The sequence below is a fragment of the Lemur catta genome, chromosome X (assembly GCF_020740605.2).
Source record: "Lemur catta isolate mLemCat1 chromosome X, mLemCat1.pri, whole genome shotgun sequence".
In the NCBI taxonomy this organism is placed as follows: Eukaryota; Metazoa; Chordata; class Mammalia; order Primates; family Lemuridae; genus Lemur; species Lemur catta.
The window spans coordinates 51,316,854-51,331,625 of NC_059155.1; the positions used below are offsets into that span (position 1 = coordinate 51,316,854).

The 14,772-nt window shown below is 42.5% G+C and overlaps 1 protein-coding gene and 1 long non-coding RNA gene across 6 annotated transcripts in view; one reads left to right on the plus strand and one right to left on the minus strand.

Moving 5' to 3' along the window:
* VSIG4 (V-set and immunoglobulin domain containing 4) overlaps positions 1-14,772 on the plus strand; it is a 56,861-nt gene that overhangs the window by 25,428 nt on the left and 16,661 nt on the right. Inside the window, exons 7-8 of one of the 5 annotated variants that reach the window (XM_045538422.1) lie at positions 144-165; positions 500-1,261. The exons of 1 other annotated variant lie outside the window; for it this stretch is intronic. In XM_045538422.1, the coding sequence (XP_045394378.1) occupies positions 144-165; positions 500-737 (260 nt within the window). In that variant the 3' untranslated portion in view covers positions 738-1,261. Of the gene's footprint in view, positions 1-143; positions 166-499; positions 1,262-6,039; positions 6,217-12,674; positions 12,692-13,073; positions 13,113-14,772 lie in introns of those variants that run through there. 3 more of the 5 variants (XM_045538426.1, XM_045538424.1, XM_045538425.1) reach the window with 3 other exon arrangements.
* Positions 2,567-6,746, minus strand: LOC123628599. The gene is made up of 3 exons (XR_006731701.1): positions 6,648-6,746; positions 5,025-5,303; positions 2,567-4,165 (listed from the first exon to the last, which is right to left on the minus strand). It is a non-coding gene; the product is annotated as an uncharacterized LOC123628599 (long non-coding RNA).

Genomic DNA, 14,772 nt, shown 5'->3' on the forward strand with positions numbered 1-14,772 from the left:
TCCCAGATGTTGAAAAGCTGAGATATATTGAAATCCCTTTCACTCTCCCCTTCCCTCATTTTTTGACTGGTACCCAGGGTCCGTGCTTGTCCCTTGTCCACTCCCCATAGAAACTTCTGACCTGATTCCTCCTTCTTTTCTAGAGCATGTCTATGAAGTGGCCAGGTAAGATAGCCTCTCTTCTTCCATCATCTGACCCTTTTCCTACCCTCAATTCTGTTGGTTACTGCCAGGAAACATGGAGGAAGGGGGTGTGGCAAGAACCAATCCTAAGGCCAGAGGCCTTCAGGATCAGGACACAGTTTTCTTCTCTCTCTGGGGCACCTTCAGAGGTTTTGTCCTGCCCCATCAAACACACAATATAATTTAGGTCCACCAGCCCTCTGTTCTGGGTAGCAGGAGCCTCAGGGTCAGTTGGCAAGAATTGAGGCAGAAGGGTGGGAAATCAAGGTCCTAGCCCCAAGCCCCTTCTCATGGGTGGTGGGCTCTTGGGCCATAGGGTGAATAACAGGGAGGCCAGCAACTCTGGAGAAACCATGAGGGTGGCCATCTTCGCAAGTGGCTGCTCCAGGGATGAGCCAGCTTCCCAGGCTTTAGACAACGACTACTCTGATGAGCCCTACCTGGGCCAAGAGTACCAGATCATCGCCCAGATCAACGGTGACTACGCCCGCCTGCTGCACACAGTTCCTCTGGATCATCAGCTTCTGGCCACTGAGGGCAAGAGTGTCTGCTAAAAACGCCCCGCCAGGCCAGGGTCTGCTGACATAATTGCCTTTTCAGTCGCTGCCTTCTGCATGGCCTCCTTTCCTGCTATCTTTCTTCCTGGATAGCCCAAAGTGTCTACCCTGGCAACATTGGGACCCCTGAGAGTGACTGGCTTTGCCTAAGAATTTGCCATATGCGTCACAAGCAAGCCGGCTGCTGGATTTGGCCCTGAGCTCTTCTAGTATCCTTGTGTGGGGCTTCTGCTGCTCCTCTCCAGACACCAGAGGGGAAGTGCCCATAGCACTAAGAATTCATCATCGTGACTCCAGGTACCACTCAACTTTGGCTTCTTGCCATCAGAAGACTAGAGGAAGGCTCAAATCTGCCAGCTCAGGGGACCAGCTGCATCAAGGATCACTTCCCTTTCTCCAGGGACAGACAGTTTTTAATTGAGATTGTCATGTCACAGGACAGGGCTGTTTTGCTCTTGAACTGTAAGCCTAGTGCTCTGGTATTCTTTTGGTGCTCAATAAATAATTAATCATGATAGCAATCTCAGTTGTTTGGATCTTCTCTCAAGGTATGGTAGCACCTACCAAAAGTAATTAAAGTGAGAGTAGTTGAGATGATTTCAGCTCCTGGGAGTATGGATGGTACCTTTGCTTTTTTGGTTTTTCCCTTCCCACCCATGGCACCCCAATTTCACTCCACAGGTATGCCCAGCTAGAGTACAATGAATATTTGGTTAAACAGAACTACCCTGGTTTCCATTCCCCTCCCCATCATCCTGTCAGTTTCATCTGGATGACTATTCCCAGGTCAATGAGAAGCCAGAAACAGAAGGAGTTCTTCTGTCTAAAGGGCCTATGGATGCAGAGATGAAGGGCTTTCCTTCTTTCCAAATTATAGATTCACTACCCCCAAGGATTTCCACCTCTTTGAATCTTAAAATCTTCAAATCTTGGAGTATCTGCATTCTTCATAGGTCATCCATCTTTAGTTTCTTTCCCCTTCTTACAATGTGGGGTGGGGGTAAGAGCAAGGAAGTCTTTCTCCTCAAGAAGGAATGGGCCTAGCAGTATGTGTGTGAGTGTGTGTGTGTGTGTGTGTGTGTGTGTGTGTGTGTGTGTGTGTGTCTGCACATTCATGAACCTTTAAATCAGGTTCCCTTATAAGGACCTGTTCTGGGTCAGGTCTACCCTGCTTCCTTTCTCTGATGTAATTTATGTCAAATCAATTTCCACACTGTTCATGGAAGCTGCCATGTTGCCACTTCTGGTTCCAGTGCAGCCCAGGGTCAGCTCAGGTTTCACCAGGAGCTGCTCCCCTTTTGGAATGATTACAGAAGTCAAAATAGCACACAAAAGTGAACAAGGAGTCCTCTGCTTCACCACCACCCAACCTGCCAAGTCCATGGTAAAAACCTCAGCATTTTGCTCATCCCCAGATGCTAGCTTTCCATGGTAAAAGGAGTGACTTCTTCTTCCCCATCACACTTACAAGTCCTTGAAACAGGGCCACCACTCAATGGAAACCTCAGCTTCCTTCATGAAACTGCTCTGTGTCCATACCCCACAGCCTTTGAAGACACTCATTACCTTTTTCTACTACCCTTACAAAAAGGAATTTCTGGGGTTGGGGAGGAAATCAAAGCTGCATTTCCACTGGTAAAAGGAGCTACAAGTTCAGGGACTTCACTCCATAGGAGCTGTGGACCCCCAGGGATATCTCAGAGTCTTTCATCTTAAAGAGCTTAGAGATTATTGGTCCGAACACTCCCATATTACAAATAAGAAAATGAATCCCAAAGAGGGACAATGACAAAGTTAGTGGTAGAACAGAAACCAAAAAGCCCGTGAACGCCTAGAATCATATATTTATTACAACAGGAAACTTCTGGAGGTCACCCTTGCCCCCAAACTGATAATTTTTTCCATACAATATAAGCCAGTAAGGGATTCCTAGGAATAGAAGTAGCCCAAAGCTGTAGGATAAGCTAAACAAAAATGGGGTGATAACAGGAGACCTGTCTTAGGCAGGTGGCTGCTCAGGGAAAAGCAGAGGAGTGAAAAGAAGGGAATATCTCCAGAAAAGAGGAAAGGTATGAAGTTTCCCTAGGGCACTTTCCCAAATTTTGTTCCATGAAACAATGACCAAGGAGCTAGCACATGAAAAAAAATTTCCATGATCAGATAGGCATGGCAAAGGTCTCTCTTTGGGGTTCCCAGTGTAACACTAGAATATTAAAGGGTCTGAAAAATTCTACAATAAATCACCTGTATAACTTTGTGTGACCAAGTAATTCCAAAACTTATTTTCCCTCTGCGAGTACTTTTTTGCCCTCCTCCTCCAACCTTTGGCCCTATTTCTCAGAAAGAAAAAAACTTTCCATGTTGGCTACTACCTTGCATGCCCTATAGCATTGTGCTATCCACAGTTTGATTTTTTTAAACAAAATCTGACATGGCATTTGGCCCAAAGGCCCAAAGCTAATGCACTAGTGTAAAGTCAATCAATCAGTAAACATTTATGGAGTATTTTCTGTTACCAAAGTACTGGATTGTGGGAGGTTGAAGGAAACAGTGATCAAATATAATTTTGTCTTCTAGAAGCTCACAATCTACTGGGGAATTCAAGAATATCTCCTGCAAGAGTTTGTTAACGATTCAAGAGGTGCTACGGGGAAGTAAGAGATAAAGGGACATATAACAGGACCTGGGCAAGCAGTGCTTTGCGAATGGAGAAGGAAAAAGCACAGGTTGACTTTCAAAAGTTCCTGGAGAGTCTGAACTTTGGCTAGACCAAGAAATGTGGGGAAGAATTGATAAGCGGAAAGAAATGGAGGTGTTCCTAGAAGAATAAAAGGCATGAGGAAAAGGAAGGAAGTAGACAAGGCCAAGCTGTGTTTAGGAGCTGAGACTATCAGGAAAGTGGGTTTCTAAGCCCTGCTTTCTCACATAAGCCAGCTATGATGCTTGTGTGAGAATTCTGGTGTCCTAGCTGGGAGGTTCTGGAAGGAGAATGTGAAGGAAGAAAAGAATAATAAATCAAAGAGCACTTCTATCACTGGGCCCCTTATACCTTACACCTTTTCAAGACTATTGTGCCTCCCTCAGCACTCAAACAATGTGTGTAGACATAGCCGAGGCTGTAGCTCTCACTTTTGCCCTGGCACCCTTGGATTTAATGCCTCAGTTCCCTCAAAGTCGTGGAAGATAATTTCCGAGAGCTTGGTGTTTGGTAAGCATTCTTGTATCCAGCCGGCAGTCTATTTGTTGTATCCCATCTGCTCTGGCCTGGAGCTGCTAGGCATGTGCCGCACTTGGGGTATTTGACAAACTGACACTCTACCACACTGAGTGTCCAACTCAGCTTGTCAAATACACGGAGCGTGGCACTGCAGGAGGCTGGGCCAGGGACTTCTGTGGAGAGATAATATCCTCCTGGAGATGTGACCCTGGAGGAAAAGAGAAAGAAAGGAGGGATGAAATCACACCCTGAGCCCCAGGGAACCTGCTGAGGCTGAAGGGACCAACCGAAGCACCAGAATAGGGAAGTGAGTAGCTTTCCTCATTGGTCTTTTTAACTCCCTTCTCTGTATATCCTGCTGGAAAAAGGGAGACATATCAACAAGGAGGGCAAAAAGCACGCAGTGGACTTTGCAGTGTGGCATTGAGATCCTTGAACCCACAGCCACCAGGACAACAAGGAAGTTGCCAAGAGCAGGGTCAGCCCTGAAACTTCTGGGAGAATTCCCTTGGCAACACTCAGATCCTATTGCTAAAAATGCTAGTTGCTTGTGTCAAATTCTTGCCCATCCCAGCTGTGGCAGTTGATCTGTGAGAAAGTAGCTGGTCTATGTTAAATACTGGCATGAAAAGTGGCAAACATCCCAAAGTTACCAGGAATGAAAAACTGATCCATGAGACCAGAAAGCCCTGTCCCAGCCAAGGCAAGGCAGATGGATTCAGTCTTCTCTTTCAGCAAGAAAACAGTCATTTTTTCCCCCTCAACTCTTTTAGTTGAATGTAAAGGGATGACATGCCCCTCGAATTTGAGATCTGGTAATAATCACAAAGCTAAGGCTCTTCCACTCCCTCACTTCCCTTTCTACCTACCCAATCCAGCCTAAGCCTCCCAGCAGCAAAAGCAGCAGTCACGGTCACCAGATATGGTATAGTGGAAAGAATCAGGCAAACTTGGGTTCTAATTGGGTTCTAATGCTGTCTTAGCCATCAACTAGCCAATCATGGCTTGGGCAAGTCTTTCTTTGGGTTTCAGTTATCCTCTCTGGAAATGGGGACAAGAAAACTTACCTGGAAGGGTTGCTGAAAAGTATTTGGTGAGCTTCCCAGAGCCTCCCATATAGGAGCTCTGAGTGGACCTTGGCTCAGCCCCTGAAGCTGGGTGGAGGCTAGCCAAGGAAGCTGATTAACAGAAATTGAGTTGAGGGCGGCAGGAAAAGAGAAATAGACTGGTGCCTTTCTTGTATGGTCACTTCCATTGGCTACCAACTCCAGTAAGAACACCTGGATATCCTGGAGGTGTTCATAGCCTCCTGGTTGCTCTTTCTGAGTCCATCCACCCCAGAAAGCCTGGAAGAGAGGTATGAAAGGGGATAAAGATTATTAGTACACTGGAAGTTGAGGATACTTATAGATGATGTTGCCCCAGTATCGATGGGAGGAGCTTAAACTAGTCTCATTTCATTGACACTCTTGCTGTTCTCTCCAATGGAACATATGTAAGAAAATCAGGTTCAGTTGAGAAAGGTTGGCCAGACTAATAGAAGAGATGGCTACCTATGTGGGGTAATATTAAGGGATTCTCAAAGCTCTTCCTTTGGTCTGTAATACTACCTGAAATATCATTTATACCTATCTGAAATGCTAAATCCTCCATTGGAGAGCACCACAAAGCCACTATTATTAAAGTAAAGTATGGGTCAGTTTTGGTGGAGAGAATTAGAGGGGATAAGCCTGGAGAAGGAGGTATAAGTAAGTATCTGGGAATCTCTGAACACCCATAGTGAACCAAGTATCTTAAAGAGAAGTAGAGGAAAAGAAGAAGTCCTCAGGACCATGCCTTAAAAAACTCTAGACTGCTCCCAGTATGAGGCCCACCTGGGTCAGTTAACAGGGCAGGTCCTGCTGCTTAGTGTCTCAGTCCTCCTAGGGTACAGCAAAAGAGGATAGGCCCAGGAATCCAGACCCAGCTCTGTCACAGATTCTTTGTGTGACCTTGGGCAAGTACCTTTATTCCTCTCTCTGGATCTCAGTCTCTCTCATATGGACCTGGTCTCTAAGAGTCCTTTCAATTTTGAAATTCTAGGAGTGAAAGATGAGACTAGAGAAGAAAGAGACTTTCATCTTTGAGTCATACCTCTCACAGAGTGCTACATGGATCACCACCAGCTCTCCTCTTGGGTATGTTCAGCTCCACCCAGAGATGTATATGCAAGCAACACTCTCATCTCCTTTCTTAAAAGAAGGCTGACAACCATCAAAATAAGAGACATAAAAGCTAAGTCTCTAGACAGCATCAGTCTGATTCTTCTTCTCCTCTTTTTGGAAAACAGGCCAAAAAAAAATGAGTTCTAGATTGGAGAAAGGAATTGCCCAAAGATACACATTGAGTAAATGACAAGATCAGCCCTTTTAACTCAGATTTCCTGACTCCTGGGACCACTGAAAACTTCACTTCCATGTGACTGTCTCCTAAACATCCTGATTGGGTAGGAAATATTCTTCCCCCTTCTCCCCACCACTAGAAGCTCCAGGATAGAAGGCCAATGGGAACCTTCTTCTGTCCCACTCTTGATGCAGATCTCTGAGGAAGGTTTGAGGAGAATGGGGTGGGCCAATTCAAGCCACCCTTAACTGCCATGGACACTGCCACAGCTTAGGAATCTAAGAAGAGAGGGCAAATGGATACTATACCTGTCACTGGAGTGATGTCTCTTCCGAGACACGGGTTCCTGGTGCTGAGACAACCTGCAGAGGCCAGAGGGAACTCAGCTTTATGCTGTGAGCAAGAAGGTCGTGTGTTTTGAAGGGCTCTTGCTGTCCTCAAGAGGAAACAGAAATGAGGAAGATAAGGCTGAGGTTAGCCAACGGAAATCTGGGTGCAACATGACAAACAGTGCTGTTGTGAAAGGGTCTACTACTGCAGCAATAGTCCCCACTACCATGCCCCCACCCACTCCCAGCTGATCTCCAACAAACACTGGTTCCCCATACTACAGAGAGTGGGAGAAAAAGGCCCTTGGCTTTCCTAGGCTCTACCTCTAGGCCAGGGAGGTTTCCCCAAAGTAACTGAGGGAAAACTGGAATGTCAGAGCTGAGGCATTATCTAATGAAAATATCGTTTGTCAAAATTGAGAAACAGAGCCTCTGAGGGATGAAAGGAAATGCCTGATATCACAAAGCAAGTTAGTGGCAAACCTGGAATTTGAACTCATTTCTATAGGCTCTAGATCATGTGTTCTCACACTCTGTCAGAATGCCTCCTGGTCCTGGAATACTCATTTTACCTCCAACTTCTCTTCTGGCATACAGAACCAGGTACATAATTTGCAAAATGAAAATGATGGGTCCCTTATTTAAAAATTAAGAATTTCAAGGTAGTGACAGCAGAACATTAAAACAGGTGTGGGATCCTTCTGAGCATGGGGCCCTGTGAAACTACACAGGTCACATGCCTATGAAGCTGGCCCTGGGATACAGCTATAACCATAGGTTACATTCTGGCATCCAGGGGGCTTCAGAAGGAAAGAAAGAATGGAACTAACACTTATTAGAGTATTTATTATGTGCTTTACATGTATTATCTCATTATTCAACAGCCCTCTGGTATAGTATTATCATTATCCTTATTTATAGGTGAGGAAATGAAGGCACATAGAAATAAAGTGACTTGCCTAAGGAAACAAAACTAGGAAATAATGGAGAAGGCATAATTTTCACTCAGGTCCGACTTCAAATGTTAGGCTTTTTCTACCTTCCCTCATTGGCTACAAGGAAAGGAGAGGAAAGTATTTGACCATGAGAAAAAAAAAAGATAATGCCAGACCTCTAAGTTCAACTGTGACCTTCAGGTTGAATGAGAGACATAAAAGGTATGAGAGGAAAGTGAGTGGTTTTCTAGTGCCTCATGTTTATCCCTGGGAAGTCCCCATTCACAGCCAGGAATACGATAGATTCCCATCATGCAGTGCCCTCCATCATGAATTCTGATGAAATGGAGGATGGGAGAGGTAATTCTTGTAATGCTTTCAGGGTATACTTGGGATAGCCTTCAATGATTACAATGCCAAGTCCCAGTCCTCAGCGTACACTGGCAGGAGTAGGGCCCTGGGCAGACTCAAACCCTGGTGAATAATCTATCTAAGCTACATACAGTCTTTTATATTAAGGTTCAAGAGAAAATATCACATCCTGGGAGCCAGGAGCCCTGGGCCCTAGTCCCAGCTCTGTTCCTTCCCTGATCTTTGGTTCCCCATTTGAGCAACACAGGTTGGACTAGGTGGTCTTGGTGACCTCTCCAATTCAAATATTCCCTGATTCCTTTATGACTACCTCCATCTTATCTCTCCTTATGGACTGTGGGCTTCCCTGCGGTTGCAAGGCCTGAGGCCTGGCATAGGCAGTCATTTGTATTAGCACTGCTCTGTAGAAAACTTCCTCCTACCAGAATAATTTATTGGCTTAGGCCTCAAGACCAGTTTCCCCAGATCTGGCTTTTAGAAAGATTCAGTTCCTGTTTCTTTTTGGTTTCTAACTAAAGCCTAGGACAAAAGCAGGGTGGTCCTGTGGATACTTTGCTAGGAAGTGACTCCCCTCCTCCCTATTCACACCATAGAGATTGAGTAAGTTCAGCTACCTACTCCTTTTTTCTTCCCTATCAGTTAAGGTACTCTACAGGCTTTGTAACAAGGGTCTTCTGAAGACAATATCTTCACCTAAAGTATTAATTAATGGGATCCATTTTGAGCCCCACAGCAGGTCCATGAAAGAGAGCATTAGAAGCCAGAAGGATCTACAAGTTGGTCATTGGGCTCCTTGGAGTTCTTTACCGCACAAACAGAAACCATGCTGAAAGGCTAAGTTTGCAATAACAGCACAAAGAGGTCTTTTCTTTTAAGTCTGTTGTCCAAGATGCTTCTCAGAGCAACAAAAAGACACAGAGTCCTCCTATTTTGGATGCTCTATGCCATAACTGTGCTTGTGGAGGGAGACACAAGAAAAGGGAAGAGTGAAGTAGAGCAAGCAGGCAGTGCTGGAATCCTGCACTGTAGACACATTCATTTATTCACTCAGCACTTGGAGTGGAAAGAACACTGAGTCAGAATCCCAGCATCTTAGATCCTAGGTTATAGCCCCTGGGTTATAGCCCCAGCTCTGTAACTATGTGACCTTGAACAATCATGCATAGCCTGTCTGAGCCTCAGTCACAACATCACACTGAGGGATTCTCAGGCTAGAGGGGAGGAGGGGACAGGCATGCACCCAAGGAACTATGTCACTCTACAGAATGTGACAAGAGGTTTGAAAAAGGTATGAAGTGCCATCAAGAAGTTGGTAAAAAAAAAAAAAAAAAAAAAAAGACATATTTCTTCCAGGGCAGGAAATGAGGAAGTGGTAGTAATTAGAAAGCTTCCTAGAAGAGTAGGATTTCAACTAGATCTTAAAGGAAAGAGAGAAAAAAATGATGTTCACTGTCTTTGGAAAGCTTTCTCTAACCACCACCAGCAAAATTAGTTGCTCCCTACCTTGCCTTCCTCTAGTCTCAAAAAACTGTCCACATTGCGTTTATGTGTCTGTCTCTCACAGGAGATCAAGCACTGCCCAAAGTAGGGACTGTGCCTGATCTTTACTGTCTTCTTAGGGCCAAGAATGGAATAGTTACCCCAGAACTGTGAGTTAAATAAGTGAATGAGCCCAGTGCATAAGCAAAGGAAGGAGACCTCATGGCCCAAGGTCCCCACATTCCTTAGTTTACCTTACCTCCATGAGGGAGATTAGAAGGCTCCCCTTCACTTCAAGTTTATCTCCCTGTTCACTCAACCCCACCTCCTTTCAGAAAACTTTCAAGAAGAGGCCCTAGGGACAATTGCAAAGCTAAGGCCACTTCCTGTGCAAGAGGTTGGTGTCCACACACACCACCTCAACCCTGCTGATTGCTGTGCATAGGATTGCACTGGGGCTTCCTTTGAAAGGAACGCAGAGGCTGATGCAATATGTAGGGCAGCTCCAGGCCAGGACTGAAGAACTTCTTATATACCTTGGCCTGAGGTTTCACTGTGAGGCTTCCTACAAAGCCAGTGATATTGACATGGTCAATGGCAGCAATTAACCCACCGTCTAGAGCTCAGCTTTGTTCAACAAGGGTATGCCGAGCACCTACTGGCTACAAAGCTTTATGCTTTGCATCAAGGGGAAAAATATACAACAGAACAGAAATATACAATAATCTAATAGAAATGTAACATGAGCTACAAGTATTCTAGTAGCCACATTAAACAATTTTTAAATAAATAGGTAAAACTGATTTTAGTAATATACTTTATTTAGCCCAATGCATCTGAAATGGTATCTTAATCTGTAAACAATGTAACCATTTATTAATAAGATATTTTTACATTCTTTGATATGCAGTATGTATTTTATAGTACATCTCAATTTGGACTAGCCACTTTTCCAGTGTCCAATTGCCACATGTGACTAGTAGCTACCATATTGAACAGAACAAGTATAACATATGGTCCCTGCCCTCAGGAATTCACAGCCTAGTCCAGGAGCCAGACTGCTACATAAGCATGTTCAAGGAATGGGTACAATAGTGGAGGTGCATGTACGGAAAAGAGCAGTGAACCAGCAGTCAGGAGACCTATATACAATATTTTCTCTGCCACTAATTTTCTGTGTGACCTTGAGCGAATCCCTCTCCCTCTCTGGGCTTCATATTTCCATCTCTACAATGAGTGTGGACTAGATTCAATTACTGAACACATTGGATAAGTCAAGGAAACTTCTCAAAGGAAGTAACTTTTGATGTGACACTGAAAATGGAGCCAAGTGTTTAATGGACGAAAAGCAGTTTCAGACAGAAGAAATAGCATGTGTAAAGGCTCTGAGATGGGCAATAATGTGGCATATTCCAAAAAGATAAGGAGGTTGATGTGGCTTGGAATAGAGTAAGTAAAGAAAAAAATAGCACAGAGCAACGTAGGAGAGTTAAGCAAGGGGCTAAACTGAGGAAGCATGGCCTCGTATGCTATGCTGAAGATTTGGGACTTATCCAATGAGACATGAGAAGCCAGAAAGGGTATAGGTTATGCAGTCCCCTTCTATATCCAAGCATAGGACTTTTGGAATCTAGGCCATGGAGACAAAGAAGAAAGAAGTTAATTCCAACTGGTTGGATTAGTGACTTCACAGAAGAGGCAGCCTCTTAAAAGAGCCTGAGGGATAACAGGATGGATAGTCAGAGAAATGCATTCCAGGCAGAATAAAGAACATGAGTAAAAGTGCAGAGGTAGGAAAGAACATGGTGAGCTTGTGTGAATAGAAGAATGAACTTGTGTTACCCATGCAATAGGGCAAATATAAGCCTAAGAGCATTTTTGAATATCCATAGATGTACAAGAATAAGAGAGACCCAGAGGCTTATCCAGTGCAACAAATGTGTTCTGGAAGAAACCAAGCAAAGAACTTAGACCTACCAAGAGATCCATTTTGTACTGTAATAACAATAATGAACAAGTATTGTAGGATTATTAAGTGCCGCCACTGTTTCAAGCCCTTTATATATATTTGTGTAATCCTCACAACAACCTTATGAGAGAGAAACTATAATTATCCCATTTGACAGATGAGGAGCTGAGGTTCAGGAAGGTTGTGTCATTTGCCTAAAGTTAAATAGCTAGGAAATGGCAGAGGCAGAATTTAAATATCATGCAACAATTTATGAATGGTAGAAATTTTACATCAGTCTATAAATAAATATACATGTCTCTGGCTAGGAAATGTCAAATTCAAGTCAGTTATCTTCTCAGTCTATAAGGGCAGTTTTATCCAGGAAAACATCATTAATTTCCAATTTTTAATCATTAGACAGGGGCTGAGGTGATGCTGACCTTTGTTTAGCTTCTTAGAAAGACAAAATGAATTAAGTAAATAGGATGGGATTTCCAGAGAGTTGTTTAAAGACAGAAAAGCAAACTGGTTCTATACCTCACTCCCCACAACTTACTCCCAGTCCTTCAGAAGCTTCCATCTATGGCAGAAATAACTGAAGTGACCCTAAGCAACCATTCTTATTTATTCCTATAATGGTCCACCTAAGTTTTTTTTTTTTTTAGTAAGAGCAACAGTTTTGAATGGACAAGGAAGAAAGGAATGAGGAACTGACTTGCAATAGCCTATTGCAAATGCAGTATTTGGAAGGAACAAAACTTCATTTCTTTAAAATATTTATTCCCACTATTCAGCCTTTAAAAAGAAGGAGCCAGATATGGTAGCATGTACCTATAGTCCTAGCTACTGGGGAGGCTGACGTGGGAGGATCACTGGAGTTTGATGCTGTAGTGCACTATATTCACACCTGTGAATAGGCACTGTACTCCAGCAGCCTGGACAACATGGTGAGACCCCATCTTGAAAGGAAGGAAGGAAGGAAAGAAGGAAGGAAGAAAGAAAGGAAGGAAGGAAGGAAGCAAAGAAGGAAGGAAGGAAGGAAATTCTGTCATTTGCAACAACATAGATGGAATTAGAGGTTATGTTAGGCACAGAAAGACAAATACCACATGACCTCACTTATATGTGGAATCTAAAACGACCAAATTCATAGAAGCAGAGAATAGAATGGTAGTTACAGAGGCTTGAGGGTGGGGAGAAATGGGGAGATGATAGTCAAAGGGTACAAAGTCTCAAGAGAAATAAGTGTTTTTATTTTTCATTTTTCAGATCTACTGCACAACAGGGTGAATATAGTTAACAATAGTGTATTTCATGTTTCAAAATTGCCAAGTGAATAAATGTCAAATTATTTGAAAAATGATATGTATTTGAGGTGATGGCTATGTTAATTAGCTTGATTTAATTATTCCACATTATATTCATAAATCATAACATCACTTTTTACCCTTTACAATAAAAAATTAAATTTATATACAGATATATATATATAAATATACATATTTTTTTCTAATTCAAACTGGGTTGAGTGCCCCTGTTATCACTGACTTGGCACACACAAACCACTTTCATCTTCCTAATATTTCCTCTGAGTAAAAGAAGGGCAAGGATGGTGGTTTTTGGAAAACAAAAAGAAAATTTTGACCCAACTCTGAACTCCCACCACAGCTAAACATTTGCTAGAACTGGGTTTGGCACTGATGTAGGAGGCAGTCAATTCCTAATAAATTGGTACTTCATGGAATTTCAAAGAAGTGGGACATCTGAGAACTCCTGTCAAGGCCAGATAATGCAAGGTAAGAAATAGAAAAGCTACATATTGGCACAAAAAGGAACACTGCCCTCTATTCTCAGTTCTAGGCAGAATAAGAGTGGGAACTGGAATGAAAACACTTTTGTTGAGTACTTATTATGTACCACCTACTCTTATATCTATTATATCACTTACCCCTCTCAAAAACCTTGTAAAATAAGAATTATTCCCATTTCACAAATGAGAGCACTGAAGCTCAAAGAAATTAAGCAACTTCTCTCAAAGTTACAAATTTAGTAAGTGGCAGAGCTGGGATTTAGAATTCTATTAGCTCTGTCTCTAAGATGGCATGACAGGGGATACCCAAGGACTCACCTTGTCCTTTGGCTCCCTCAAACCCTGCAGCCTAGTTATTCCCTCTAGCCTTGAAGAAATAGGGATTCTTCCACTAGAGTGCAAGCTCCAGGAGGGCAGGAACCATGTCTGTTATCCCACTTTTTAATTGAGCTGCTGATTTCTTTTTCTTAATTGATTTAGGAAGTTCTTCATGTATTAGAGAGATTTTCCCTTTGTATGTAATAAGAATTGCAAATATTTCCACCAGTTTGTCATTTGCCTTTTGACTTTGCCTCTAGTGTTTTATATTTTTATTTATTGTTTATGTGCCCTACTAGAATGTAAGCACCATGAGAGTAGAAATTTTTATCTTATTCACAACTACATCCCTAGTGCCTAGAACTGCTTTGTTTATAGTAGATGCTCAATAAATATTTATTGATGAGAAAGAATTCTTCCTACAGTGCAGGCCAAAAAATGAGATGACATCCAAATACTGAAAACCTTGACATTCCCTTCCTGATGACCTGGGAAATGGAAGCAATCAGGATGGAAGGTACATTGTGAACAACCCCAGACAGAGTGTCAGGAGACCTGAGTTCCAGACTCAGCTGTGCCATGACTTATAGTATGATCTTGGGATATTTCCTCCTATGATCTGGGTATCAGTCTACCCCATTTATAAATGGGGTAGACTGATAGTCTTTAAGAGCCCTTGTCTCCTATTTATGGATTTGTCAAATGATCTGGGTAACAGGAATACCAAAAATAACAAGACCAACCAGGGCCCTGCCTTCTTAGAACTCACATTCAAATAAGGGAGACAGTCACTCACTAAAGAATTCCAGAATAAAAATGTAAGTGTCGCATAGGATAAATATAGGGTGTTATGAGACCAAATAATAGTAAACCTAATTTAATCTAGTATGAGAGTTTAGGGAAGTCTTTCTTCAAAAAATGTTTAAAATTGAGACCTGAAGGATGATCTAGACTAAGTAAAGTTCTCTGGGCCTTATATATGTGTGTGCATATAAAATATTAATATTAATTATGTTATATTTATTTATATTATTAATTATTTACAGTTTATTTTATTATTATAAATATTATTTGTTACATATAATTTATTATATTTTAAACATTATATTTACATTATATATGTATATAAATTCTAACCTAACATATATGAAAAAAGCTTTCTAAACTACGAAATGATAATACAAATGTGAGGGATGATTTTTCTCATGTGGCCAGGGATTTCTCTGGACCTGTCTGGGG